This window comes from Electrophorus electricus, chromosome 8 (genome assembly GCF_041902795.1).
Source record: "Electrophorus electricus isolate QZ-2024a chromosome 8, ASM4190279v1, whole genome shotgun sequence".
Classification (NCBI taxonomy): domain Eukaryota; kingdom Metazoa; phylum Chordata; class Actinopteri; order Gymnotiformes; family Gymnotidae; genus Electrophorus; species Electrophorus electricus.
The window spans coordinates 26043142-26070529 of record NC_137504.1 but is presented as its reverse complement, the minus strand read 5'-3'; the positions used below and the strand labels follow the sequence as shown (position 1 = coordinate 26070529).

The following is a 27388-nucleotide window of genomic DNA, read 5'->3' as shown; positions in this document are numbered from 1 at the left end:
CACTAGTTGCTCCTAGTCATCCCTTTTGTAAAGATAGTTTAATATTCTTCCATTTTGTTTTACTGGTTATTTTGTTCTTTTGCTGTCCAGTTTTGACCAGTGGAGGATATCTTGCCCCTTTGAGTCTTTGAGTTTCGTCTTCATACTCTTAAGGAATTTTCCTTTGACTTGCTCACTTACTCAGCATCATTCATTGCTGAAACATCTTAGTGACAATGCCTGTCTAAAATCACCACAGAAACACATTTTAATTGTACTAAACTGAATTCTAGTCTGTGCTGTGGAGTTTAGCCATATATGACTCTCAGATCCATTTTTTGAATGGATTAAGATGTTGTTCATTTACTCATTTTATTAATGCACACATGACATTAGTTTGTTAAATTAATTAATGAACATTAATTATACTATTCTTGAGTTATTCTAAAACAGTGTTACATTGGATCTTCACAAATTTTATTTATTTATTTTTCTTAATCTCCTAAAAAAAAACGTGATTCTAATTCTCTTTGCAGACAACTAATCCTCAAATTTGCATTCCACGCCATCCAATTTTAGAAATCTTTAAAATTTTGCAAATCCACCGCTAGGGAGAGCCAAAACACCATTGCTTTTTGTTTCAGAAAAACTATCCATACAAAATTTACTCTGCAAAAGTAGTCAGTGATCAGCTTCACGCGAAATCGCCTTTCTCTCCTTGGCTTTACATATCAAATCGAAATCGAGAGCGTGACACGCCTTTCTCGGCGGCACCATATGACGTGTCTTCTTTCTCTTGCCAAATGAAACACACAATTTTATTTCTACATTTCTAGTCAATCACACTTTTTTATTTATTTTTTTTTTTAAAGATATTTGTATTATTTATTTCGGTGGATGTGCATTAGTATATCCACATATATTAATACTTGTAAAGTAACTTTCCAAGAGTATTTTTAACTACAAATGTATTTTTAAATATTTGTGTTATTTTCTTTTCTTCAGCAACTTCACCAAGCCGCCAAGTATTTTTAAGCATTCGAGACGAGGTTACACTCTGATGTCGAACATTTGATGTAATGTTGAATGAATGCATTGTAAATTCGGAGCCCGTTCTTTTCTGCATGATGGCGGATGACTGTGTGCAACGGGACACACTGCAACATAATCCTCGGCGGCGGTGAAACAACGCCCGTGAGCGTCGTGCGGTCTCGGTTCGACCCCGCGAATACCTCCCGCGAGGAGCAAGGCACGGGAGAAACGCTCTGCAAGATTCATTTGGAAATTCTCACGTTGAAATTTGCTCTCAAAAGTCTACCGGCGATTTCGTCATTTGGAGACTCGGGTGGGAGGATTCTTCGTACCATGAAAATTTATCCGCATGACCCGCATCGCTCGGGGAGGTAACAAATGTGGCGCGCTCCGCTTTTTCTGAATTAGAAATATTCATTTTCGAATTGCGCCCAGGCCGCGCGCGTGCAGGGGCTTCTCGCGCACCTCCGAGGCGAGCAGCCGTCCGGATTGTGTGAAACTAATGCGTGTTCGGTAAGCTTTGCAACTTATCCGTCTCCCGATTCTCTCGAATGTGCTGAATGTCGTTGCCTTGTACTAAGGACTGATCTGTTGAAATTCTTTTTTTTTTTTTTTTTTTTTTTTTTTTTTTCTTTTTGACGGAAGCGTTTTTAAAATTAAGTTTCCACTGAGCTCGTAGTTGGTTAGCAGTGAAACGTGGTAGTTTATCAATGGTCTGCAATGATCGCGTTTCTCTTGGAAGCCAAGTTGACGCTTTCGGAAATTTGTAGCGTTTGGAAAACATGTAGCTACCGTAGGGGAACATCTGAAAACACAAAAAGCAGACGCAGCCATGTTTGGCAAATTTTCCAATGAATTCCGCTCTTATTCGTCGATTGAAGCGCCACTGGCGCTGGTAGTTTGTTTCTCGACCAGATCAATGTCTCTGCAAGGCTTGATTACAACAAAGTATTAGATATTTACGAAGCGAAAATCTTTCGCTTGTTTGAATTTACAGTCTGAATGTCGTTTTCGTTTTCGTTATGAAATTAGCGCCACCTATCGTCAAATATTTAATGAAATTAAGAAATTACAATTAATTTGATTGCATTTCACTTTAGTAGTTTAAAAAAAACTGATTTTACAAATGAAGTGTTGAGTCGTTTTAAGAGAACGGCTCAGAGTTGTGTGCTTACGGACACTTTTTATTTCTGAATGAAATGGCATATCCCGTTGAAAAACAGCAAGGCATGCATTTAGACTCATTTGCCAGCTTAAACGTGTTTCTCCAGCATGTTTCGAGCACTTTGAAGCGCTAGCCCCGCAAGAAAAAAAACCCCTTCATTTTCACAGATTTACTATAATGACAATATTTGAGCAGCGGTCTTGCAACAGCATGCTATTCTCGCTAGGGTTGACGTTTTATGTGCACAATTACATTGATTTAAAAAAAAAATTCGCTTAGTCTGGCAATATTGTAAAGATCAATCAGACCTGTCCGTATGAAAACAGATGCCAGGTAGCCTGTAGTTAATGCACTAAGACTAGCGTAGAGTGAGTTTGCTTTGATAGCTGCAAGGCAGTGATGTAGAGGGAGTGAACCACCAGGCTATACATTTCTGTCATAAATATTACCTGCTTGATTAGGTAAATGGTAATTGATTAAATTTTGAGTGCTCATGTTCAGGCTTGCATGTCTTCAAGTATAGAATACACACTGCTCTGTTTCATTGTAAATACAACATGCTTGGTGAGATTTATGTGCTAATAATGGAAGAGAAAGGACTGGCCTGCATCTTTCACAACTTACCTCCATGTTAGGTGGCCTGGGCTCATGTAGGATCTGCTTTTGAGTAGATATAATCCTCCCTTTCATTTCCTAAGGAGGAGCTGTGTATCAAAACCAGCAATCCAGCATTTTTGCCCTTAACTACAGTAGATAAATTGACAAAACAAAAGTTTAAGTGATGGGGAAAACAATATAAGTGCCTTAGTAAACCTTTCTTTACAAATTGGGCCAGAAATCATTAGAGATTTCTCCTCTATTTAGAGTGGTCTTGTGAACACAAAGCTGCTGTCGTCAGCCTCTTCTTGTTTTGGTTCATTTTTTTGGGTGCCTGTCAGCAGTGAGATGTGGGTACCTCGGGCTCTTTCAGCACTGACCATTACATTCCCCTAGCTTTGAAACATAGGCCTGTAACAGGCGCTTCCCAGAGTCGACTCTGCGAGCAGGCCCGGACAGTAGCAGGCAGGGAGCGTGGCTCGGTGGCTCAGGCCTGACCTACGCTCCAGCCCCGATGTGAGGAGGGCCGAGCATAAAAGAAGCCTTAATACTCGCCCGGAGGGTTCAGCTGAATTTTGTGTGTGTGGCTGAGAGTTAGTTCTGCGCCGCTTCATTCCGCACTTCATTCTTATCTCTCCCAGTGAGACTTTTCTCGCCGACCTTGGGGCAGAACCGGGTTTGCCATTCCAAATCGTTGGTGCCAGTGTGTGTCCATCTAATGTAATGCACCAGTATGTCCTCGTCTTTCTTTTTGTTTCTTATTTGCAATGCCCCGTTGTCTTTTGATGAGGGGTAAACATCTACCTGAGCTTTTGCCCCTTGGCTTTAAAAATAGTAACATGACCTCACCACTGGGAAGTTCATTTTGCTCTGTGCTTTCAGTGTAAAGTGAAATGACTGGCAAAACAAAAGATAACAGTTTGAAGTCAAGGGGTGTAGCTTAGAGGTACTAGTACAAAATGGCAGGTTTATTGCTCAGTGTTTCTGGCTGTTTGTGATATATTGATTTGGAATAATGCCTCTTTGTTGCAATCTTTAGGTTTAAAATCACAGTTTGTTCATATCTTCGGTGCACAGGGATTTCATCAAACCTTTCCCTATTATTAAAACTATCTTTTGCTTTTGGAAATAGTGGACATATCCAACATTACATTTAGAGACCTTTCTATGACAGGAAAAAAAGGAAGTGTGCTGGATTCAGAAAGAGAAGAAGTCTTAAGTGTAACAAAAATTGGGTTTAGCAAATGTAATATGTTTGTGGGTGCATTTAGCAGCCAGCTGAGGAGAGCAGCTGGGATGGTTGATGGAAAAATTGGTGGAGAAGTGAACCAAACCCCTGAAACAACTGTAATTGAAATCCAGTTTAGAGGAACCATCTACCGTTAGAGAGGAGACTTCCACAGCAAATTACAATGGCTGTACTGCAAGATGCAAACCTCCCATCAAGATCGGAGAGAGAGAGAGAGAAAGAGAGGGACACACAGACAGACACACACACACACACACACAGGGAGAGAGACAGAAACAGAGGGAGGGAGCGACAGAGTTGGACAAACAACCAGAGAGAAATGGAGGATGCAACAGAGAGAGATGGACAGACAGAGAGAGGGAGAGACGGAGAGAAAATGAGGCAGACGGAGAGATTCAAGCCAAGTTACAATTAGTTTTAATAAAGTAGAGAATAAGCAGAGGTTTGGAACAGAGTTTTAAGATCTTAGAGCTTCTGCAGGAAGCCCTGCTTTGGCCCATTGTCATTACTGTTTGCAGAAAAATCAAACAAATTTAATATGCTACTCTTATAAAACTGTAATAACACAAGGCTATCGATTCAAAACCTTTTAAATCCGGTATAAGCTTCTCAATAGCAATAAGTAAAGCCTTTGCTTATGTGTCACATGTGTTGCTCATCTTTAAACCCAGCCTGGATGAGAATGATACCAAAAGGGCAAGACTGAATTACTGGTGTGGTTATTTATGGTGGGATGAGTGAAGCCCAGAGTCTGCTGCTCCTGGCACAGTTCTTGCAGCACTCTCCTCTGCTCTTCTCCCATGTTGCCTAGCGCTGGATAAGATCACACTCCAACCTGTGGGAGCCATTTGGTTTCAGTGCCTTCAGGCAACTGGACCCTGGCAGAAGTTGCCACCATGCTCTACAAAAGACAGACGTTCTAGGGGACGCTGGCTCTCTGCATATTCAGATGTGAAAAATTAGACCCCTCTATGCCATAGAGCCTAAAAGCTCCTTGGTGCCTGGAGGGAAGTTAATGCCTTTGACAGCATAAATACACGACCATAAAGGTTTGTAGAGAAGTATATTAATAAAGTGTTCTGCTCAGGATTGGAAACTAAACCTTCCCATTGGCCCCTGTTTGAAAAAACGTCTGGAGGATAGTTAGCCATTCTAGCTGCTCGCATTCTACTTATAGCAGCTAAATATTGTGTGCAGCATCTGTTTGAGTTATTGTGGTGACCTGTGGCCAGCCCAATGTGGGCCACCAGTACCGATCACATCACTGCCTTTTGCTTTTCATGGGTTCAGCCCTGTTTTTCTGCCTGCTCACTCTAACCTAAGAATAGAATTTGCATTTAAATATTTAAAACTGTTTCCCCACCCCCACCCTGCCCTACTACACTACACTGGTTTAAAATTAAATTCATAAATGTTCTGTGTGAAGTTTTCCCAGTCTACAGGCCTGTATTTTCCAGTGCTTTTTAATACGAGCAGGAGGGAGATGAGCGGCCCTTTGTTTTCAGATGCCACTCCTGGTTGGCCGGGTCTGGGAATCAGTGAAAGCGGGAGTGGGGGGAGAGAGGGAAGAGGGGAGCACGAGCCTCTCTGGCACGCTCCACACCGCAGGAGGTACACTCCCCAGTCCCACACGGGACGCCCGAGGGTGACGGATGTGTAGAAGGTGTTGCAGGCTGCAGCTGTTCACAGCACTTCTCTAAAGTGTCAAAACTCCAGCGTGGGGATTTGGAAGCTACAGCATGTCCCTACTGGCGAGTTGTTGCAGCGTCGGGCCTGTTCTTTCTCGTGCTTTACTTGCATATTTTGTATTGAGAGGGTCATTTGCGTACTCGGCTGAAGCTGAATTATTCGTTCGTTACTTCATTTCTTTGTTCTCCACATAACATTGGCTCACTGATCCTTTGTGAACTCTTGGTTTCTGTAATCTGCCATCGTGCTGGGCACTGGCACTGTGTTAACTGCACTGTTCTTGTAGCCTGGTGGACCTACAGAACCACTGTCACATACTTCGCAATACTGTAATAAGTGGCCCAAGTTGCGAACACAAAACGAATGAGCTTTTATAATCCTGTTTTGGTTGATTGGTAATTTTACTTTGGTTGCACAGTTCCCCAGCTGACGTGCAGTAGGTGATGTTCAGATGTACAGCGAGAGCCTGTCACCGGTTCATCAATGGCCCAGTTTCTGACCTGTTTGCTGTAGAGCATTTCTACTAGTTTGAGCTGCAAGGTTCATGGATCCCATACTTTCCTTTGTTTACAGGCCACTCCATAAACATTATTTACCTTCAGTTACTTTGTAGTTGTTATGACCGCAAACTCTACGGTACAAAATGGACAACGTTGGCCATTGTGTTTGCTACTTGATGGAGAACATTTAAAAACAATAAAAATTTTCCTTTTTTTTTTTTTTTTAAGTTGCAACACAATTGTTTTAACTTGTGCACAGTAACTCTCCTCAAATGCTCATTACCTTGGAAATCAATTTCAAATGCCAATATCACACATGCATGTGGAAGGAGGAAATAATTTAGTTTTTTTGTGGAACGGTGATCTAGACCCTAGATGCATCACCCATGTAGGGTGTTCGCGACGCAGCTCCTAATGCGCGAGCCGTGTGCTTGTATACACAGCATATTTTCCACTTCACCTGCCTGCTCTGACATGCTTGTGTGAAAGCTCTTGTTGACCTGAAACTGAGGTCACACTGTTCAGTTTCTCACTGTTCACTTATATGTCGCGCACAATTACCAAATGCCGTATTTGCCACTTAATCTTCTTCTTCTTAGAAAGCATTCCTGGAATTTTGGAAAGGGAGTGGTGAAACTGAAACCATGGAATAATTCCTTGCAGTACAGGATTAGATTTGCGCTAAATTCATAAGTATGTAAATAATCCTCATTGCTGTTGGTGCACTGGATTTGATGTTGCATGTTCTAGAGGCAAAAGATGTTTTTGTTTCCTTCACTGTGTTCATGTTGCTCTGCAAAAACTGGACATTATTTGCTATTTCGTGTGAATACACAGACCCTTGGTTTCATGACTCCATAAACAACAATGGAATAGATTTTCCCACTCTATCTCAAGCTTGCATTTGCAATTTTGATTTATATGAAGAAAAAAAATTTAATCTCACGCGAGCCAGGACCAGCAGCAGCCGGGATGCCGTCCTGAATTTCTAATTTTAGACTGTTCTTTCAGGATTTATTTTCATATAATTCAGGTCTGCTTTTCAATAGCTTCCAGTTATTAAAATTTAATTCAGGGAACATTAGCATATAAATTGAAAAAGCTTTATTGCGTTGCCCACTCATTTGAATGGAATTTTAAGACCTGACATTTCTGTTTCTCAGCCATCTCAGTTAATGGGAAAAATGGAGGGGAAAATCCCCCCCAAAATATATTTTTAAGTTATTGCTTTTTCAAATTGCTGGTTGTAGACAGGGCTCAGTAATTGAGTGCAGGCTGGCAAAGTGTTTCTGGTGCGGGAAAACTGGAGCAGCTGGACTTGTCATTTTCTGACCCGTCCTGAAAAAAAGCGACGAATCTTTTTTTTTTTTTTTTCCTTTCTGTGACGGTACTGAAATGAGTATTTCCAGCTCACGTTGTAGTTGGTAGGAGCGGGACGGTTCATGGATTTGTGTAAACCCACTGTCTGATGTGTGTGATGAGAAGCACCTGATTCCATCTGTGTCATGAAACTGCATAGCCAGTAAATGTATGAGTTTGTTAAATTCTGTGAGGTTATTAAAATCTTTCCTTACATTTTTTTTTTGTCTAGTAAAACTATAAAATCGAAATGTAAAATACCAAACAGGGAACTGTGACCAGGAGGCTGTGACCGAAATGTTTTGTTTTGAGCAGTTGTCAGCTAGCTTTCGGTCCTGAATCACAGCTGGCCCTGCCTAGAAGTTGCTACAATCTTCGCTGACTAATTTTTCATTCACAGTTCCACCTTACTTATTTAATGCCGATATTTAATATTCATTTTCCATTGTCTACTTCAAAACGTAACCATCCAATCCTCTCCCGGCTCTGGGACAGTGAGCCTGGATTCTGTGGTATATTATCATCGCTCATGTTAGTAACTCAAATATCACAAAGAATTGAGCGACTGCCTTGCCAGTCTGCATCATACCATATCACGGTCAGGCCCGAGGTTTACACGCCTTGTATTCTGTGTTGAGTTGACACCAAAGTTTTCTTTAAAAAAAACCAAAAACCAGTGAAGAAAAGGATGCTGTGACCCATTAGGTGCAAACGGAGCTAATACCCGGTTAGCCAGTGAGATTGCAGTGGCTGCATACCTGCTTCCCCTTCATGTTTAAATGCTGCCCAAAATGGTTGGTATCCTAAGTGGTGAATCTATCATTTAAGATAAAAGGTAGAAGCAGGAAAAAAAACCTTTCCCCATATGCATGAGCCCTATAAATTTAGTCAAATTATTTGTGAAATGGGTCAAATCACTAAAATATATCCTTCTCCTGAAATTTAGGCTGACAGCTCATTTGGTGTCTGAAGTGTAGCCGTTTTCTTTCAGGGACAGTGATGTAGCCCCACCAGAGGCGTCTGTGGTCGTTTTGACGTGAAGTAGCACCCAGCAAAAAGTCAAAGCGTATGATTCTCTCTCTGAAGCGCAAGGTGGTGTGTGGAGTCAGCAGGTTTCTGAGCGGTGTGCGCGTCAGATTCTGGCTGCCTGTTCTAACACAATGTTAGAAGGAAGGAAAGCTCTAGATTTACCATTTAAGGACAGAACGGTTTGCATTGATGCTCAAGACAAGGTTTTCCGAGCGTTTTGTTGGGAGAGCGTGCGTTGTTATCTGGCAAATAGAATTCTGTTACTGTTCTTACTCTGAAAGGCAGTGGTGGTACATATTTGTCCAGTATTTTTTAGGGACGTATCACTGTTGCAGGTGTGCTCATTTTGATAATGAGGCCCCTGAAACCTGCACATATCTCCGTACATCTTTCCTTTTTCAACACAAATTCACATGACTGGAAAAAAAACCAAAACATCGGCATAAGATGTACGGTTTTGCTTGTTGGATGGTGGCCAGGTGAGAAGCTGTTTAGAAAACAGTGGAGTTGAAACAGATGAGAGAAGCGTTTCCTCCTGATCTGTGGACACTGCTGATGACCCGCCCTTGCTTCTGCAGGGGGAGGTGGGACGCTTATTCAGGTTATTCGCGTTTAATCTTTTTAAGGCTCTCAGGTGTGATAAAAATAAAATGACTTTGCAGTCTATGGGCAGGAGGGCCAAGTCATGCTTGGTGTAAGACCTGCAAATGTGTGGGGTGTTTTTATGTTTTTGTTGTTTTGATTACTTATTTGAAGTCTGTTCGCCTTTAACAGACTGCCATGACTGACTGACACTGTAACATCCAGTACCAAGTATCTTAAGTCTGGTTGTAATAAAACACCTATGAGCATTTTAAAGGAACGAAATAGGTGTACTGTGATTGATTAGCCTTGCAGTAGTCGTAGTTGTTATAGTCTTTGTTGTAGATGTAGTCTTGCCACTAAATGCACTTGGGTTCAACCAGTTTCAGCACCAGTTATTCAGGCTTTCACTCTGGGTACTGGTTAGGACTGCTTAGTGCTCATCTACCCCACTGCTGGTAGGCATTAAAACTGCCTAGAGTTTAATTATAGTCCATTATGTCTAGGTTTGTGTGCTCTTGTAAGCATCAGTGGAGTGTTGTGTGGTCCGCTGTGCATGCAGTCGGCTTGATGCAAACAGGATTGTGCTGGGCATTGTTCTTGGTTTACGCTGGGTCCTTTAGTTGATCTTTTATAGCACAGTGGCTCTGTGTGGAGCCCGATGTGAACGAGTATATCTGTAGGGACTGCAGTGCGTACTGAATATGCTATTAACTTATGCTGACTTCCCATGGTGTTACAGCAAACGTGCTAATGGCCTTTCTGCAGCAATCAGTTTCCTGTTTCTGCCCCTCCTCCTCCTCCTCCTCCTCCTCCCCAGCCCGTGTAGCTGCGGCCGAAGCAAAGCGGAGCGATGAGTGCCCAGGAAGGGCCCAAGCCCGGGCGGGAACCGGCGGAGGCGGGCGCGGCAACCGCCGAGACGCCCCCAGCCCAGACGCCCTCGGCCGCTCCGCCCAAAGCAGCAGGCCCCACGGCCAAAGCGGAGCCCCGCCGCGCCTCATCCTCCGCCTCGGCCTCAGCGACAGCCAGCAATGGCAAGGCGAGCGAAAGCAGCCTGCCGGCCGAGATCTGCGTGGTGATCGGCGGCTCGCGCAACTCCCAGGCGCAAGGTGAGGCTCCACAATGCCACCCATTGGTGCTTGCGCACTCACCGGTCCTTGCGCACTTGATATGCTGGATGTGCTCACAGGCCGAACATGCACGCGCTCTGGATGTGCTAGCACACAGGGTATATGCTGGATGTGCTCGTGCACTGGATGGACTTGCACGTTGGATGTACTGGCTGTGCTCACGCACTGCATGTGCTAGCACGCTGGATGCGCTCGTGCTCTGGATGCGCTGGCATCCTGGATGTGCTCGCACGCTGGATGCGCTTGATGCAAATTATCTTTTGTCTTCACACAGGCTCCTATGTGTGCAGAATATGTGGGAAGAAATACAAGTATTACAACTGCTTTCAGACCCACGTCCGGGCTCACAGAGGTACAGTCAAAACTTCCGCATAACCCACAGTTCCCACAACCAGGTCTAATATTACCTAGAATCCCCAGAGGGGTTGCTTTCCTAGAAGGTGGAAAAAAATACAGTTTCAGACTAACAAAAATACTTTAGTGAATCTACATTGTGCTGTCCGCATTTGCCTCCATAAATACTGGGTAAGTGAAGGAAGCAAGACCTTTGGTGCTGATACTGTTTGCTCCTGTTGCTACAATAAAGGTTAAAGAAAGGCAATCAGGACCAGACACAGACATTGGTCACAGCAAAATTATTAGAACAGAATATTTAAATCAATCATTTGAAATGGTCTTGAAAAAGGAAAAAAGAAAGCTAAATGAAACAAAACACTACTGTACTTAGCAATCATTTACAAGGTCAGACAAGGAAAGGAATTGCGGCTGAAAAATACGACAGAAAAATTACCAGCTGTAATTGAAATCAGCAGTGCAGAGATAATGCACTGTTTACAGCAAACAGAACTTGCAGTTCAGAGTAAAGACTGCACCGCCAGACCTGAAGCTTCCCGGCAGCAGCAGGACAAAATCACAATTTAAGTGCTCAGAAGACATGAGCCAGCAAAGCTCTTAAGCCAACTTCTGTGGACTTTTGTTTTACTCTTAAAGTGAAATGCACTGTGAGACCCAGTGGGCGGCATGGTGTGCGTTTGCCCCAGGTCCTTACACCCCTTTCCTTGCGTCTTTAAATGGAACTGTTGCTGAATCCCAAATGGCTTTGTGTTCAATTTGTAGTTCACTACTAGGATGCAGAAGTCATTATTTCATACTTTTTGTAGAGCAGGGTCATTTGGGATTCGGTTTGGGCACACAGCAGAGATTTTTATTTTTTTTTTTAACATCATGCTCGGTGCTTATGGAAGCTTCCGTACGTGACCGATTGCCACTTTTTTGTTAGATATGGCATCTCAGTCGCCGGAACGAAGAAAATTACTTCACTCTTCCTTCTCTTGCGCAGAGACGGAGAACACTGTGCCTGGTGAAGGGGGATCCCAAGGACCAAACAGTGAGTAGAGCTTCTTCACGGAATGCTTGGAATGTTTTTTTTTGTTTGTTTGTTTTTAATATAGCCATTCTTGGTTGTTCGTTTAAAAGTACCAAGCTTCCTGAGTGCACAGTTCGGCACTCAGGACTGCGATGCCGCTCAACGTCGTCTTGACGGCTCTTGAGCACCCCATGTCTGTTCTGGTCCCTATGCGAAAGCAGATTCCTTCCGTTACACCTGTGACGTCTGTGGGAAAAAATACAAGTACTACAGCTGTTTCCAGGAGCACCGAGACCTCCACGCTGTGGACGGTGAGTCGCAGCCTCTCCGGCTGCTGCTGCGTGAGCGTGCCGTCCTCTGGCCGGCCTGCCAGTCTTTACTGATCCTTCTGCACAGCGCAGGAACAGCATAGGTTAGCCTCTCGTCTCCTTTTCTGTTTCGTAGATAAACGAATGTGATTATAGTACAGTGAGGTATTAAAAAGTATATTTGTAGACTTGACAGAAATAACTACATTAGTGTTGAGGGATTATTGTTTTTAAAAGACTTGAAAGCCCCGTTGACTGTTCTGTGGCTAAGCAAGGTTCGTTATCTTTTCACGAAGCACAAAGTGATGCAGGAGAACAACTTTATCTTGCAGGTGTTTGGCGGTGTGAGCCGAGATCCTTTTTTAAACAAAGATGAAAGTCTTCCATTGGGATATAATGGTGTCACGCTTTAACTTGCATAATGATGGGGAACTTGCTCATTGTTGGATCTCAATTTGCATATATTGAATAATGTATGGTTTGGATGGTGGACATTTCAAACACTAGCATGTAAAGGAAGGTGGGGGTTATTACATAACCACTCCAGAAAACTATAAAAATGTGGGTTCATTGCGTGATTGTCAGACATTATCCAGAGGATGCCTCAATAATGCTCGATGACCTGCAGTAAAGGAGAGCAGCTATTCTCTTCAACTGATTTCTTAAGTCTGCATTTTTATTCTTGAATGAACAAGAAATGATGATGCCAGCATATAGAGGACTTTAGGAAGGACAGTAGCTTGCACTGGTAGTGGTGGAAACGCAGGAAGTAAGAGAAGGAAAAGCTCCGCAGGTCAACGGCTGCAGGGCTGAATCATGTTGAGCTAGTTTAAGGGCTCAGCCTCATAATCCAGGCCTGGAGCCATTACACACTCCTGACTTACTCGCTGTTATTATTCTAGTGTTTAATTTTAAAAACCACACTTGCTAGTTTTTGTTTTGTTGTCTTTTTTAAAATAAAAAGTTGTGTGTGTGTGTGTGTGTGTGTGTGTGTGTGTGTGTGTGTGTGTGTGTGTGTGTGTGTGTGTGTGTAGATGTGAGAGAGGGAGAGAGAGCGAGCGAGCGAGATGTGTAAGAGAATAAGGGTGAATTTTCCCAACTAGGACTTCTAGAGGCAGTACTGTGTTTAATATAAACATAGTGTGGTACTGTTAATAAACTATTTACACCCTTTGTCTGCGGTGAGTGGTCGAGGATACGTTAAGCAGTGCTTAACTGTGACATTATATGCATTGTTTTTGAACTGACTGTTCCTATGAAATAAGAGAGAATGACTTTGTAATCTAGACATTGCTGTTGTTAGTGGTTAAAGATAATTATGGCAATAACATCACATAAAAGTTATGTTGCAGTTTATTAGACCAGAGTGTTGTGTGACCAAGATGGAGAGCCCTAGCCTCTTTTGGAGAACCCTAGCCTCTGCTGATTAACTTCAGTGTAGAGAACCTTAGCTCTTGTTGGAGAACCCTAGCCTCTGCTGATTAACTTCAGTGTGGAGAACCCTAGCTCTTGTTGGAGAACCATAGCCTCTGCTGATTAACTTCAGTGTGGAGAACCCTAGCTCTTGTTGGAGAACCCTGGCCCTTGTTGATTAACTTCAGTGTGGAGAACCCTAGCTCTTGTTGGAGAACCATAGCCTCTGCTGATTAACTTCAGTGTGGAGAACCCTAGCTCTTGTTGGAGAACCCTAGCCTCTGCTGATTAACTTCAGTGTGGAGAACCCTAGCTCTTGTTGGAGAACCATAGCCTCTGTTGGAGAACCCTAGCCCTTGTTGATTAACTTCAGTGTGCAGAACTCTAGTCTCTCTATTCCTTACCTGTCTCTTTTGGCTCTGTCCTCTGTCTAGATCCCTATGATCATGTGATTCCTGTGGAGGAACCAAAAGAAGAGATTGAGCCCTTTCAGAAAATAGGACCAAGTAAAAGTTTGGAAAATTCTGCTGTTGTTGCTGATTTGCATAGTAATTTTGGCATTTTGTTCATTAGTCATTTTTATCTTCATCACTGTTGTCCATGTGTGTTGCTGTTTTTACCCCTGTGTAAGATGCTTGAGGTTATTGTGTGTTTTGTTTTGTCTGCAGAAACTGGGAGCTACACATGCGAGTTCTGTGGAAAACAATACAAATATTTCAATCCATATCAAGAGCACGTTGCCTTGCACACTCCAATGAGTAAGAGTCCTCCACCGCACCTCAACTGAGTAATGCACCCCGCACTTGAGCGGACATCTTTGTGTCGTTGCCAAAAAACTTTTTTCTTTCTTTTTTTAATGTTCCTGGTAAATCTCGATTTCAAGGAGTTTCCTTGGAAATTGCATGTGACTTGCACCGTGAATGGTGCTCAGTGTGTCCACCTGGGTAAACGTACCTTTATCTCCTTCCTCCAGCCCCCTGGGTGTGGAAGGGTCAGCCCCAGTCGCTGTGGGCGACGGGCTGCGTCCGATCATGGCCTTCCTGTGTTCAGGCCCACATGTGTATTTTCGTTCCCTCCTCTGAAACTCCCCTCATTTATTTTCTTCGCCTTCAGTTAAGACTGTAGCCGGGGAGTTTGTCACAGAGAGCTATTTAAAGTGCACTGCGTCTATAGAAATGGGTCAGAGAGACTGTATTGTTAGTGAAGGGCTCTAATTCCGATTAGCTCTGAATCATGGATGTTTTTTAAAGTGGGGTTCTAAGATCTCAGTACACCTGGGCTTTATGTTTCATGTAGCCTGAAGAGCTGACACACAGCATGCAGACAGCGACTGTTAGGTTTTTATGCTCAATATGAAAAACTTACATGGTGCATTGTGTATTTATCACTTCCTGTATTTTTGAAAATATTCTCTAGTCTGTTTAAGCCTTCCAGAGGCTAGGTTGTGGTACGGTGAAATGTAAAACAGACCTCTAGCCTGTGTGTCTGCCTGAGATTTCACGGTGTTGATTGTTTGTAAAGCGCTTAAGCACGTTTATTGTGTTCAAACTAACGTGATGTCAGCTGAGTTAAACCGTCTCTTGCTGGCCGTGGAATCGTAGACAACTCTGAGCATGGCGGAGAGTGATGAGAAAAGGCAGTGCTGTGCTCTTCAGCTCATACTGGTTCTGCTTTTTCAGAAACCTCTTACGGTTTGAAAATGGAGAGCAAAACCTCATCGGGGCAGTCAAGCCGCGGGGATGCCAACAATTCCCAGAGCTCGAGCGGTAAGTCAGAGTGTCAAGTTCTGAAATGTTAAGAATTTCTGGAATTTCAGAATCATTGTAACGTTGGTTATTTTGAAACCTGGGAGCACTAGGTTCCTCTGTGTTGCCTGTGCATACCGACACATTTCATCTTCTGCTTTCATGCGTTGCTCTCGTTCAGACTTCGTTACTGACTAATATTTTTAAAACTATTTCACTGGGTTGGTTGGTTCAGGCCAGGACTGGAGTTTGGTTGTGGGGTTGCAGGGTTAGGGTGGGGGCAAACTCCAATCCTGGAAGGCAAGACCTCAGCAAGGTGTGGTGATTTCCCTGCTCAAACACATCTACTAAACCTGGGGATGAATCAGGTGTGTTAGAACAGAGAAATGACTGTGCTGGCCTCACTCCGGCCCTGCTGGTCTGCAGTTTGACAGCCTTGTGCTGAAGCCTTTGAGGGACTAGAATAGTGTCTATAGACTTTATAGTGTAGTGTAGTGTCTGTTGGTTGGTGCTTCAGCTCTGCAGAGATCCACCTCTTTTATGAAAAGATCCTGATTAGTGAAACTAGGACAGTTATCACACCCTTTCAGAGTTACTATTGCAAAGCATAAAACAATGAGTTGGGATGAAATGGGCTGAGTTTGAAGATATTGCCTGGTACATCCTGAAAGCTTTAACGCATGTCCCTAGATTGTTTAGTCAGTGGAGCATGTCACGTTAAATTGCAGAAGACAGTAATGTTTCCAATACTTCTGCCCACAGTTGAGTCATGATTTTTTAACCTTCGCTTTGCTGGACTCATCTCTGCCTCTCTCTTATGCAAGAGCTTTTTCACCAATGCAGGTGTGTTTATTTTACTTATATGCAGGGTTGGGTAGTAACAGAATATGTGTAATGTAATCAGGATGCAAAAATACATAACTGTGTTCCATTAGTTTCAAAACAAAGGTATTAATTAGATTACTATTGCATATTACAACTGGTAAAATCTGGTTACTAGAAGTATGATGTTGCAGTTAAAAAGGATCATTTACTCCTCCTTTCATATTCATTTTTTCCCCTTTTTTAAATGGTGCTAATCGAGCGAAGGGATCCCAAGACTGTTGTCAAACTGCTACAGAATCCGCATGGAACGTAGCCTGCGTTTATGTCAGCATTTTAAATGTGTATCGGGTGTTGTGTTCAACCCCGGGTGTGTTTTTGAGTATTTTTGGGTCTTGGTGATTTGAAGGCTATGCTGATCTGTAATAAAGAACTTAATTACAGATCAGTGGATGGCTGTCATAGTAACGATAATGTTGACATTACCTGGTGTATAAAGATATTGAAGTAATTTACATGTAGGCGAGCTTGAAAATGGAAAAGCAAAGTGCGAAATTAAAAGCAAAACAGTAGCACATGTGGTCAGTGAACACTCACGTTTGCCTTCTTGTTTTGACATCTTAAACGTGTCCATGGTGAAAACTGAATCTCAAGCTAATGATTTGCTAATGATTTATCCTGTTTTTGTTTTCTTTTTGATTTTGTCAGATATGCCATGTATTGATTATATAAAAGAAATTGAAAAGCAAACATGGCTTTTTGAGTTAGGCTTTGACACATTATTATTATTATTATTATTATTATTATTATTAATTATTATTAATTATTATTAGCTGTTGTAGTAGGTGTAGTAGTAGTTAAAGTAGTACTAGTAGTAGTTACAGTTGTAGTAGTAGTAGTTGTAGTAGTAGTAGTAGTAGTAGTTGTAGTAGTAGTTGTAGTAGATGTAGTAGTAGTTGGAATAGTAGTTATAGTAGTTGTTATAGTAGTGGTAGTGGTAGTTCTTGTAGTAGTAGTAGTAGTGGTTATAGTAGTAGTTGTAGTGGTAGTTGTAGTAGATGTAGTAGTAGTTGTAGTAATAGTAGTTATAGTAGTTGTTATAGTAGTGGTAGTGGTAGTTCTTGTAGTAGTAATAGTAGTAGTAGTAGTAGTAATAGTAGTGGTTATAGTAGTAGTTGTAGTTATAGTAGTAGTAGTAATTGTAGATGTAGTAGTAGTAGTAGTAGTAGTAGTAGTGGTTATAGTAGTAGTTGTAGTTGTAGTAGTTGTAGTTGTAGTTGTAGATGTAGTAGTAGTTGTAGTAATTGTAGTAGTAGTAGTAGTAGTTGTAGTTATAATAGTAGTAGTTATAGTTGTAGTTGTAGTAGTAATTGTAGTAGTAGTAGTTGTAGTTATAGTAGTAGTAGTTGTAGTGGTAGTTGTAGTAGATGTAGTAGTAGTTGTAGTAATAGTAGTTATAGTAGTTGTTATAGTAGTGGTAGTGGTAGTTCTTGTAGTAGTAATAGTAGTAGTAGTAGTAGTAGTAGTAGTGGTTATAGTAGTAGTTGTAGTTATAGTAGTAGTAGTAATTGTAGATGTAGTAGTAGTAGTAGTAGTAGTGGTTATAGTAGTAGTTGTAGTTATAGTAGTAGTAGTAATTGTAGATGTTGTAGTAGTAGTAGTAGTAGTAGTGGTTATAGTAGTAGTTGTAGTTATAGTAGTAGTAGTAGTAGTTGTAGATGTAGTAGTAGTTATAGTAGTAGTAATATAGTAGTAGTTGTAGTTATAATAGTAGTAGTTATAGTTGTAGTAGTAGTTGTAGTTATAATAGTAGTAATTAGTAGTAGTAATAGTAATAGTTGTAGTAGTTGTTGTAGTAATAGTTATAGTAGTAGTAGTAGTAATAGTAGTAGTAGTAGTAGTAGTTGTAGTAGTAGTTGTAGTGTTAGTTGTAGTAGTTGTAGTTGTAATAGTAATAGTTGTAGTAGTAGTTGTAGTAGTAAGTTATAGTAGTAGTAGTAATAGTAGTAGTAGTAGTTGTAGTTGCAATAGTTGTAGTTATAGTAGTAGTAGTAGTAGTAGTAGTAGTAGTAGTAATATTGAAGAAATGACAAAGCCAAACTGAAGACTTGATTTTCTTTTCCTTATGAGCTGTTTCATTCTAATTATGGCCATGAAATACCACAATGATAATAAAAATGAAATGATGACAAGCTGTTATAATTTTATTTTTAGATTTACCACACAGGACTTGTGCTTGTATGTACAACCATTACATTTGTAGCTTAATTTGTTTCGCTGTTCATTTTGGCAGGCTTGTGCACATGTAGATTTGCATTTTTATTTTATTGTTCCAGTCTTTATATTTTTTTGGCTGGATTTCGCTTCCGAGTACTATTCTAACACTAGTACTTCTGCAAAATTTTAAAACAGTCCGTGGTCTCCTATCACGGGAGGTGATTTTTAAACATTTTTTTAACCAGCATATTTTAACAAAGTGCCACAGGAGCAATGTGAAGAACTTTGTTCTCACCAATGCCAAAATATTATTTAAGTGGTGAAAGTACCCGACTAGTAATCAGAAGGGTGCCAGTTCGAGCCCCACCACAGCCAGGTTTCCACTGTTGGTCCTCTGAGCAAGGGCCTTAACCCTCAGTTGCTCAAGTTGTGTTCAGTCAGAATTGTATGTTGCTTTGAATAAAAGCGTCAGCTAAATGCCGTAAACGTAAATGTATGTGGGATGTTTAGACTCGAGGAGCCTGCCAGTTCGACAGGAGTGTATGGATTGAGCGTTCTATGGCAACGGGTCTTCTCAGCAGTTGTGCAAAATTGCTGAGGTGTTCATGAGTCTGCACAGAGAAATGCAGGAGCTTGTGGGAGCTTGTGGTGGCCATACTGACTGACAAAGTACAGGACCAGTGTTCTGAAATCCTTGGGCAGTTAACGTGTTAAAAATAATCCAAAAGTAAACAGATTACATTACTTAAATTATAGTAATCCTGTTAATTAAAAAAAAATAAATAAATAAAAAAAAAAATAAAAATAAAATATATATATATATATATATATATATATATATATATATATATATATATATATATAATGTGTGTAATCAGTAAAGTGTAACAGAATACATTTATAAAGTAACTCATCCCTGCTTATATATCCTCATTTGGATTGCAGAAACTACAAGTCCCATGATTCCAAGCTCCTTTCCTACATCACAGAGTAAGTATGCTCCTAGGAATTATCCCGGTGATTTTCTTCTCTCCTCTGTATTTTGCCCTCAATTTTCCTGTCATCAGCATGCCCTTATATTTCCATCATAAACTCATCACTTGCCCATTAATGACTCACTGCACGGCTCGGATCACCTCTGCTCGAGGCCTCCATGACCCGCCTCCTTGCCTGTTAAGTGACCTACATTTTTGGGTGCCTTAGCTCGTGTTAGCATTAGTGCGACTGTGTTCTTAAAAAGCGACGGTGGGCCTTGTGTTCTAGAAGCCTACGCCTGCGGATCCTGCGGAATTCAGTTCCAGTTCTACAACAACCTCATGGAGCACATGCAGTCCCACGCGGGTGAGTGTCGCGCACCCCCATGCGCTGTCACCGAGCTCACGGTTCTCCCCCTCGCTGCCTCGTGGCCGAGACCCACCCTGCTCCCTCTAGTAACTTCTGTTTCACAAAGCAGAACCGATCGCCGGTGTCTCTTTGTTTAGACGCATGCGCCGTGTGCACTCAGTGCCCGCCTCGCCAACGTGGAATGTTCCTAGAGTTCATTCTGATCAGATGACAGCGTCTGGAGGAATTTTTTAATCCGTTAAAGAGTTGTAATCTCGCGTGGCATGTCATCGCCTAAGTAAACTGCCATAAGTCATTCTGTGTTCAACATTTCTCACCAACATTCATTGTTCAGTTGAGGATCTCCTGTGAACACCTGTGGTTCCCATGGCTTCACATCGCCAGCGTGGTGTGCTGGAATGAACTTTTGCCTTTGACATACCGGTGACTGCCAGTCTGGAGGCATGAGAGCAGGATACGTTGGCCATGAATTCTAGCGCACCACTCTGACATTAGATGGCATGTTGCTTTTTTTCATTTGTTTTTTGTATCTTTCACTTTCTTGTTCTTTGCGATAATGGAACAAATGGTTTCCAAGACATTTCGGAATATGAAATGTTCAGCATGTTCTTGTGTTTTGTCTTTTCTTTTTCTCTCCTCACTGGTTCAGCGGATAATGAAAATCACAATAAAGAGGACCCTCCTAAGGTCTCCCAGACGCCTGCACCCTCGCAGGAGCAGGCGTGGAAATCCCCGCAGCCTGGGCAGAGGAACCACATTCCATCCTACCGTGAGTACATTGCACCCACAGGCCACCAGTTTCTCCCACTCCGCTTCGCCCTCTCACGGAGGCCCCCTAGCCCAGATCCACACCCTATCTGCCCACCTGGTGTCACATCTGCTCTTATTTGTAGTGTTTTCCACAAAGTATTTCACACTTTAGTGAATACATCAAAACTATGAAGTACATAAAATGAACTCTTTGCATGCTCCTGGCACTCCCTCATTCGGTTTCACGTGGGAACCATCTGCGATCCAACAGTCTGGGGTTCCCACATATGCTGAGCACTGACTGGCTGAGGGACTACAGCTCTAAATGGAAACTAATTATTGGGTGGGTGGGGGTATTTCAGATGTTTCTTTGTGTGTGTTTTGGAAATAAATGAATACTAAGACTATTTAAAATGGTCAAATTTAAGCATAAACCTTTACATAAAAATGAAAAATTAAATATTTCGAACATAATGAAAAACACGTTCACTTTGGGGGTGTCCAAGCCAAAGACTGGTAGGATGTGTCCTTGTGCTTCACATACCTCTCAAACCCCATCATGTGCATGTGCCCTTTTCCTGTGGGTGGGTGGGTCGATATAAAGAATATTTACATCTAATCTTGTTCTAGCTACCATCTCTATGCTCCGACACCGTACCCCATCCCACACTACCCTGGGTGTATTCTTCCTGCCTCCTGCCCCTCTCTTTACCATGAGTCAATATCTGTCTTGCTCGTTGCCAAACAGCCAATCCTGAATGTGTCCCAGTCTCTTGCCACACCCCTTATCATCATTCTATATCTGATTGTCCACTGCCACAGTCTAATTTCTGAATATTTTCCTGCCCCCAATGCCACACGCCAATCCTGAATTTATCCCTCCCCCTGCCACACCCCTCATCCTCAGTGCACATCTGCCCGGCCCAGTGTTATGTGCGCCCTTCCTCCTCCATGCTCAGTGTATCGCAACCCTGCTACCCTCATGTACCCTGAGTCCATTTCTATGTTCTACCCATACTCCCATGTGCTTCCAAATCTACACCCTGACATCCTTCTTCAAATAAAAATAGATCTCATAAGTTTACAGCACATCCCATGGAGTCTTTGCCAAGGATATTAGTGATGGTATCGGAGAGACGAGGCTGAATGAATCTGGTGCACGCGTCATCTCCTGCAGACAATTTAGGAATTTTAATAGTGTGACATACATTCATTTCACCTGGCAGAAGTCTGTTGTTTTACAGAATATTTTAGAGCTGTGTTGAACACAATAAGCCACCGTAGATATTAACTGTTTGGAGAGTTTTGAAAAAAGATTTTAATTATTTGAAAGGACATTATTGTACTAGTAACCAACAGGATATCGGATTCCTGATGTGTGATGTGTAATTAAGGATCAGGCCACGGGCTCTAATCAAGGCTTTCATAGTGAATTAGTAATTAAGATGATTTGATTTATTCCAAGTTTTGGCTCCGGTTTGTCTTTTCCATTTTTGGTGAATTTTACGATAAAATTGGATTTCTGGCATGACCCCTTAAGTGTGGAAATGACCTGCCCTAGGTCAGATGTGTGTATCTGAAAAACTATAGTTTGATTCCAAAGCCTTTTTGTCTTGCAAGAATCCTAGAATTCTAGAAAATTCTAGAATCCCTTGTAAGTTAGTAAAATGCAAATCTTTGTAAAAGTAAAGTTTAAAAAAAATTAATTCCAAATTTGGGTTGTACAGAACAAAATAAAGGAAGTATTATACAGTACCCCATCTATATAGATGACATTTGGTTTAATTCTATCCAGCCTGGAAGTCAGCAGTTCTTGTCTGTTCCTTGTCTGTTATCAATGTCTTCTAATTGTATTATTATTGTTATTATTATTATTATTATTATTATTAATTGCCGCACGCCAATCAAATCAAAACAATCAAACAAAATGGATAGAGTTAATTCCTAGGAAAAGTGACCTCTGAGCCAACTGGGCTGTCAGATATTCAAGCCTAATCTGTGGCTGTCACTTCATGCTTAGACAGTCTAGTGTGGAGTGGAGTGTGTTATCAGCTGAGTGTTTGCCCACTGCTCAAGCTGGATCAAATTTTGGATCGATATTCCACAGCAGTAGACAAGAGGCTGAGGTCTTTCTTTTGTCACTATGACAGTCAACAGTAAATATTAATCCTAAATTTCAGTCAACTTTGGTCTTTCTAAAAGAAAAAAATATGCCTTTTTGTCAATATAGAACACTGCGTGGCAACTTGAACTTCTCAGCATTACAGTTTTATTTTGTATCTACAACCTTCTAATTTTAACACTTTAACATTTTGTTGTTCTACTGGTTAAAGAATAATATACACTCCTAGAAAACACACAGTTCACACTCACACACATTCAAATTCTAAGATAGATTGTAATATAGCTAGTGTAGAAATTACCCCATTACCCAAATATACCTCAGACATTTCTAGATTTGCCCTAATCTGATTTGTTAGTTATACTTTGACATTTTTTACAACAGAAATTTGCCATCTTGGGTATTGTTACGCAGCAAAATGAGGGCAGCACAGTAAGGCCAAGTAGAGCAGGTGATCCTTGTGGGGTTTTTTGGGGGTAACTGAACATCCAGGGAACGATGAACAGCACTCTGAGTTGGGGTGAGGGTACTTTTAAAATTAATTGAAATAATCCAAATGGAAACTTTTTCCAGCTAAAACCTCTAACCTCTACCCCCTCCCCCCAAACTTTGTTTTTTGCAGAGGGCCGATTACTTCCAGAGAAGGAGCGCCAACAGGTGGCCGAGCGCCTGCTTCGCATGATGTGCACAGATTTGGGTATTTTCAGCGCCTTCAACAGCAAGGACTTCCTCAAACTGGCCCAGACGCTAGTGGACACAGGCTCCCGGCACGGTGCCTACTCCATCCGCGACGCCCTCGGAGACATGAGCTCTCTGGCCCTGAAGCAGCTCCCCCGCATGTACAACCAGGTCAAAGTTAAAGTCACATGCGCACTGGGGTCAAACTCCTCCCTAGGGATTGCCGTGACCTGCCACTCACAGACCATAGGGCCCGACTCCTGTTACGTGCTGACAGCGTTTCAGGTGGAGGGAGCGCGGCTTCGGCGCTATGTGCTGGGCCTTAAGGAGACCTCTCTGAGAGATGGGCCAGAGCATGTGCACCACTGGGTCCAGAACGTCCTTTCGGAGTTCGTAATGTCTGAAATTCGCACGGTGTACGTCACGGAGCCGCGGCTTTCGCTGTTGTCTTTCTGCAGCCGGTCAGGCCTGAGCTTGCGATGCGCAGGGTGCTCGCTGGCGGCCACCGTTCAGGCCGTCCTCGGTCGGCGCAGCCTGCAGGCCCGCGGCCTCCACGAACTGGGGGAGCTCCTGGCCACGTGCCGCGACATTGCCGGAACGACAAGCTTCAACCGCGAGAGCAAAGCCACCGACGAGGCTCCGGCGCCGCCCTGCTGGGATGCCACGGCCGAGGCGCTGCTCAAGGTGCACGAGAACTTCGAGGCCATATGTGAGGCCTACGGTCGCTGCAAGAGCACGGCGCCGCTCCTGCAGGGCCTCAACAAGCACCTCCTCGGCACGCTAGCGTGCCTGCTAGCTCCGCTGCGGCAGGCAGCCCAGGAGCTGGGCGCCGACCGCTGGCCCACACTGCAGCAGGTGCTGCCTGTCTACCTGCGCCTGGAGAAGCTCTTCACCTCCAAGGCCGGAGAGGCGGGTTCCGGCAGCAAGCTCTGCCACTACTTCCTGGAGGCGCTGAAGGAGAACTTCAAAGTGGAGAGAGTCCATCAGGTGGCCATGATCCTGGACCCGCAGCTCAAGCTACGGCCGGTCCCCGGGTACCAGCACGAGGAGATCATCTCCAGGGCATGCGAAATGGCCGCCAGCATGAGGGAACCAGGAAGCGGCGGCTCGTCCGGGATCTCCGGAGACGAAAGGGACATCGACGGGCCTCCCGGACCCAAGCGAGGTCGCATGGACTGCGGGGCGGAGAGGCCGGCGTGCACCGCCGAGGAGCCACAGGTACGGAAGGAGCTGTTCCAGTACCTGGGTGAGCCGCTTTTCCATGCCACAGGCGACCTGTTCCAGTACTGGAGCTCCGTCATGGACAGATACCCCAAGCTCTCTCGGCTGGCGCTGTGGCTACTGGCGGTGCCCTCTGTGGGCGTCCGCGGGGAGTGCATCGGCATCTGTGAGCAGACGCTGGCCATGAAGAAGAAGCGACAGGTCTCGGCCGAAGAGATGAACAAGCTGGTCTTCCTCAAGTGCAATTTTGCCTGAGGCGTTGCAGAGCCACCAGCCAATGGCACCACGGACTGTTAGTGAAAAAGAGTAGTGGATCTAGACACTGGTCTTGAATCACGTCATAGCTTTTTGTCATGGTATACCTAGAATGCAAATTCTGAACCACATGTGTCTAGATCAGTATCATTAAATGAGGCACAGTTAGTGGAGATGCTTTTGATGGACATTGGCAATACTTTATCGGGTGGAGATACAGCCTACACACACCTCAAACCTCAACTTGCCACTGGCAACTCGCAACAGAGAAAAACATACAAAAAAAGCGCGCTCGAAGCTACGCCTGAAATCATGGATATGAGAATTTTTCAATGCTTGAATCATCTACTTTAAACCAAAAGATGGGCTATTACACTGTATGTTTTAGTCTTCAGTTTCTAGGATTTCTCATGTCCAGCCCCACCTGTACTTTCATCCTTTATATGTTGTACCTAGTTTAGACTTTTTTGTGTGTGCCAGCGGAGCATTGAACATATACGTTGCCTTAGTTACTGTACACATGATCTTTTCTGTAAGCTAAGGAGGATTTTTAGACGCCATCTTTTCTCCCCTTTTCTTTAATTTAGCGTTCCTAACTCACGGCACCTGGGTTTGTTTGACTGAATAGTCTGATGTTTTTATCATGTTTTAATAACTCTGCAAATGTGTATTTTTAATGGCTCAAACCAACTACGTTGCTTCAGTTCTGCTGATTTGCATATTCATGAGATTATGCTGATGACCTTGAATATGCATGAGGAATCAAATGCATTAAAAGTTAATTCTACATGTATTAACCCCGCAACTGAAATGCTACATTTTCCACTGTAGAGTCCGCCCTTAACCGATAGGGACATAGCCTGTTACACCACCGTTGACATGGGTGCTGTTCTCAAGGCTTGGTGATTCTTGTGGAGAACTCTCAGTGCTCTTTATGTTTGGACACAGCATACAATACAGGAGCATTTTCTGAAAGTCTTGAGTGCTCGCTGCATTATGGTAAAGGGCGTTGGACGCTGTCGTTGCACCGCCGTTAGGCGGAGGCTGCCGCACTACCCTGCTTTTCCAGGGAATTTGAGGCCAGCCAGGCTCTGTTCTAGGTGTTTGGTGATTGGTTCCCCCGTTTCAGTCTCAAGTCAAGAACTTGTACAAAACACTTGGTGTTCTGCCAGGACTCCCATGACAAATGATTCCATAGAAATAACACTGCTTCACTTTTGCCTTCACATTTGTGTGCACATTTTTCCTCTGTGATGTTTTCTCTTCGTAGCATGAGGAATTGATTCGTTCGCCACTTTTTATTCAGCAGGTGCCTGGCCAGAGCTTTTAGTCATCTTTAAAGAACATTTGTTTTAATGTTATGGAAGCTTCAGTCATGTTTGCAAAAGATTGGCAGTTGTAAGAATGGTCTCTCTGTTCTTCGTGAACTGCACTATAATATATCCACTCTTAATAAGACACCGTTACAGATAACAATATTCTTATACTGTTCTTAAAGCCATTGTGGAGAAAAAAAATTACATTCTGACATTCCTGATGTCAAAAGTCAAGCTCAGACAGGTCTACAAATTGGTGGGAGAAAAAACTTGGTTTAATGATCTGTTTTAATTCAGGATATACTAGTCCTGTTTGGCAGCTATGTTGTTATTGTTTTGATGTATTCTGCAGTTGTTTTGTGGGAAGCTGTTGTTCTGTCATTGATGCACTGGATTTCTTTATTATGTGTTGCTTTTGTTTTCTGTATCTTTTTTTGCTGTTTTTTTTTTTGTTTTTTTTTGTTTGTTTTTTTAAGAACAGGCCCTGTTTTTTTGGTGGGGGGGTTACATGCATCTTCATTCTAAAACACTAAAAACCTTGAATTTGTTTTACATCACTCATGTCCAAATGGATCGTGGTGTTTATAGTGTTTATTGTGCCAGTTAAGGAACAAGTGAAAGTGATCCACATGACTCCTGAGTTGGCCTTTAAGATGGAAAAAAAAGAAAAGTTCAACAAGTTTGTCACAGAGAGACTTTAATATTTTTGTGTGTCTTGTAATGCGTTGTACACTCCTGTCTCAAAGAGTAGAACTTATAAAGATGTGCATGCAGACTAAATAAGCCTGTTTTTGATCTATACTGCTTAGACATAACTTTTCCAAGACCTCTAGACCTAGAGTCAAACTAGATGACGTCCATTCCTCTGTGTGCGCGCGTGCATGTGCGCGTCATAGCCACAAGAGGGTGCAAGTGTCTCAAAATACCGAGCTCGTGCTTTGGAGGGAGTTGCAGATCGTCATACCTCTTTTTCTACACACAGCTTTCACAGTGTTCAACAACGAACTGTACACTCTCTGAAGATGTTTGTTTTCTGGTTTTACATACTTAAGAGAATACATGTTTGTTTCGGTTACTGCGCTCTTGTTTTAGGGGTAACGGGGAGATGTTTGTTAAAGTAATACAAAGTGTTCTTGTACAGCATAGATTGAGTTTCCAGCGATATACTCACACTTGCAATATTTAAAAAATACTCACCCTTATTTATGGACCCATCATTTTAGTTTATGCTTTTTGTTGACTGCAAAGAGCAGATGGTTGCTTTCCTTTGTCTGTGATTTTGTGTATTGAGTTGTTTTGAGCAGTAGATCTAATTTATACTTTTTTTAGCATCATATATATATATATATATATATATATATATATATATATATATATATATATATATATATATATATATATATAATATGGATAATGATAGAAATTTAACTCATTACTGATCATCACCAGTACACAGTGCTGTGACCCGTCCTCAGAAGCTAACTACTCGCTACAGTATATACTGTGTGAATAAAAATTGA

The 27388-nt window shown here is 42.5% G+C and overlaps 1 protein-coding gene across 7 annotated transcripts; it reads left to right on the top strand.

Annotated features, from left to right (window-relative positions):
- The first annotated feature begins 494 nt into the window (after positions 1-494).
- znf618 (zinc finger protein 618) lies at positions 495-27388 on the top strand. Of its 7 annotated transcripts, none has more exons than XM_081719681.1 (12): positions 496-1382; positions 10002-10290; positions 10586-10663; positions 11591-11698; positions 11899-11988; positions 13833-13946; positions 14067-14156; positions 15078-15164; positions 19128-19172; positions 19446-19523; positions 20176-20295; positions 23021-27388. In XM_081719681.1, the coding sequence occupies exons 2-12, from the start codon at positions 10035-10037 to the stop codon at positions 24550-24552; spliced, it is 2598 nt and encodes an 865-aa protein (XP_081575807.1). In that variant the 5' UTR covers positions 496-1382; positions 10002-10034; the 3' UTR covers positions 24553-27388. The 7 variants fall into 7 exon arrangements, with proteins under 7 accessions (XP_081575810.1, XP_081575807.1, XP_081575808.1 ...); XM_081719682.1 differs by having other exon boundaries at positions 497-1524; positions 13833-13904; XM_081719680.1 differs by having other exon boundaries at positions 497-1524.

Excerpts from the sequence above, each read along its gene's own strand:
- znf618 (XM_081719681.1), top strand. The coding sequence starts at position 10,035 with ATGAGTGCCCAGGAAGGGCCCAAGCCCGGGCGGGAACCGGCGGAGGCG. Across the intron at positions 13,947-14,066 it reads TGTTGTTGCTGATTTGCATA|AAACTGGGAGCTACACATGC; the intron begins GTAATTTTGGCA and ends TTTTGTCTGCAG. Across the intron at positions 14,157-15,077 it reads TGCCTTGCACACTCCAATGA|AAACCTCTTACGGTTTGAAA; the intron begins GTAAGAGTCCTC and ends CTGCTTTTTCAG.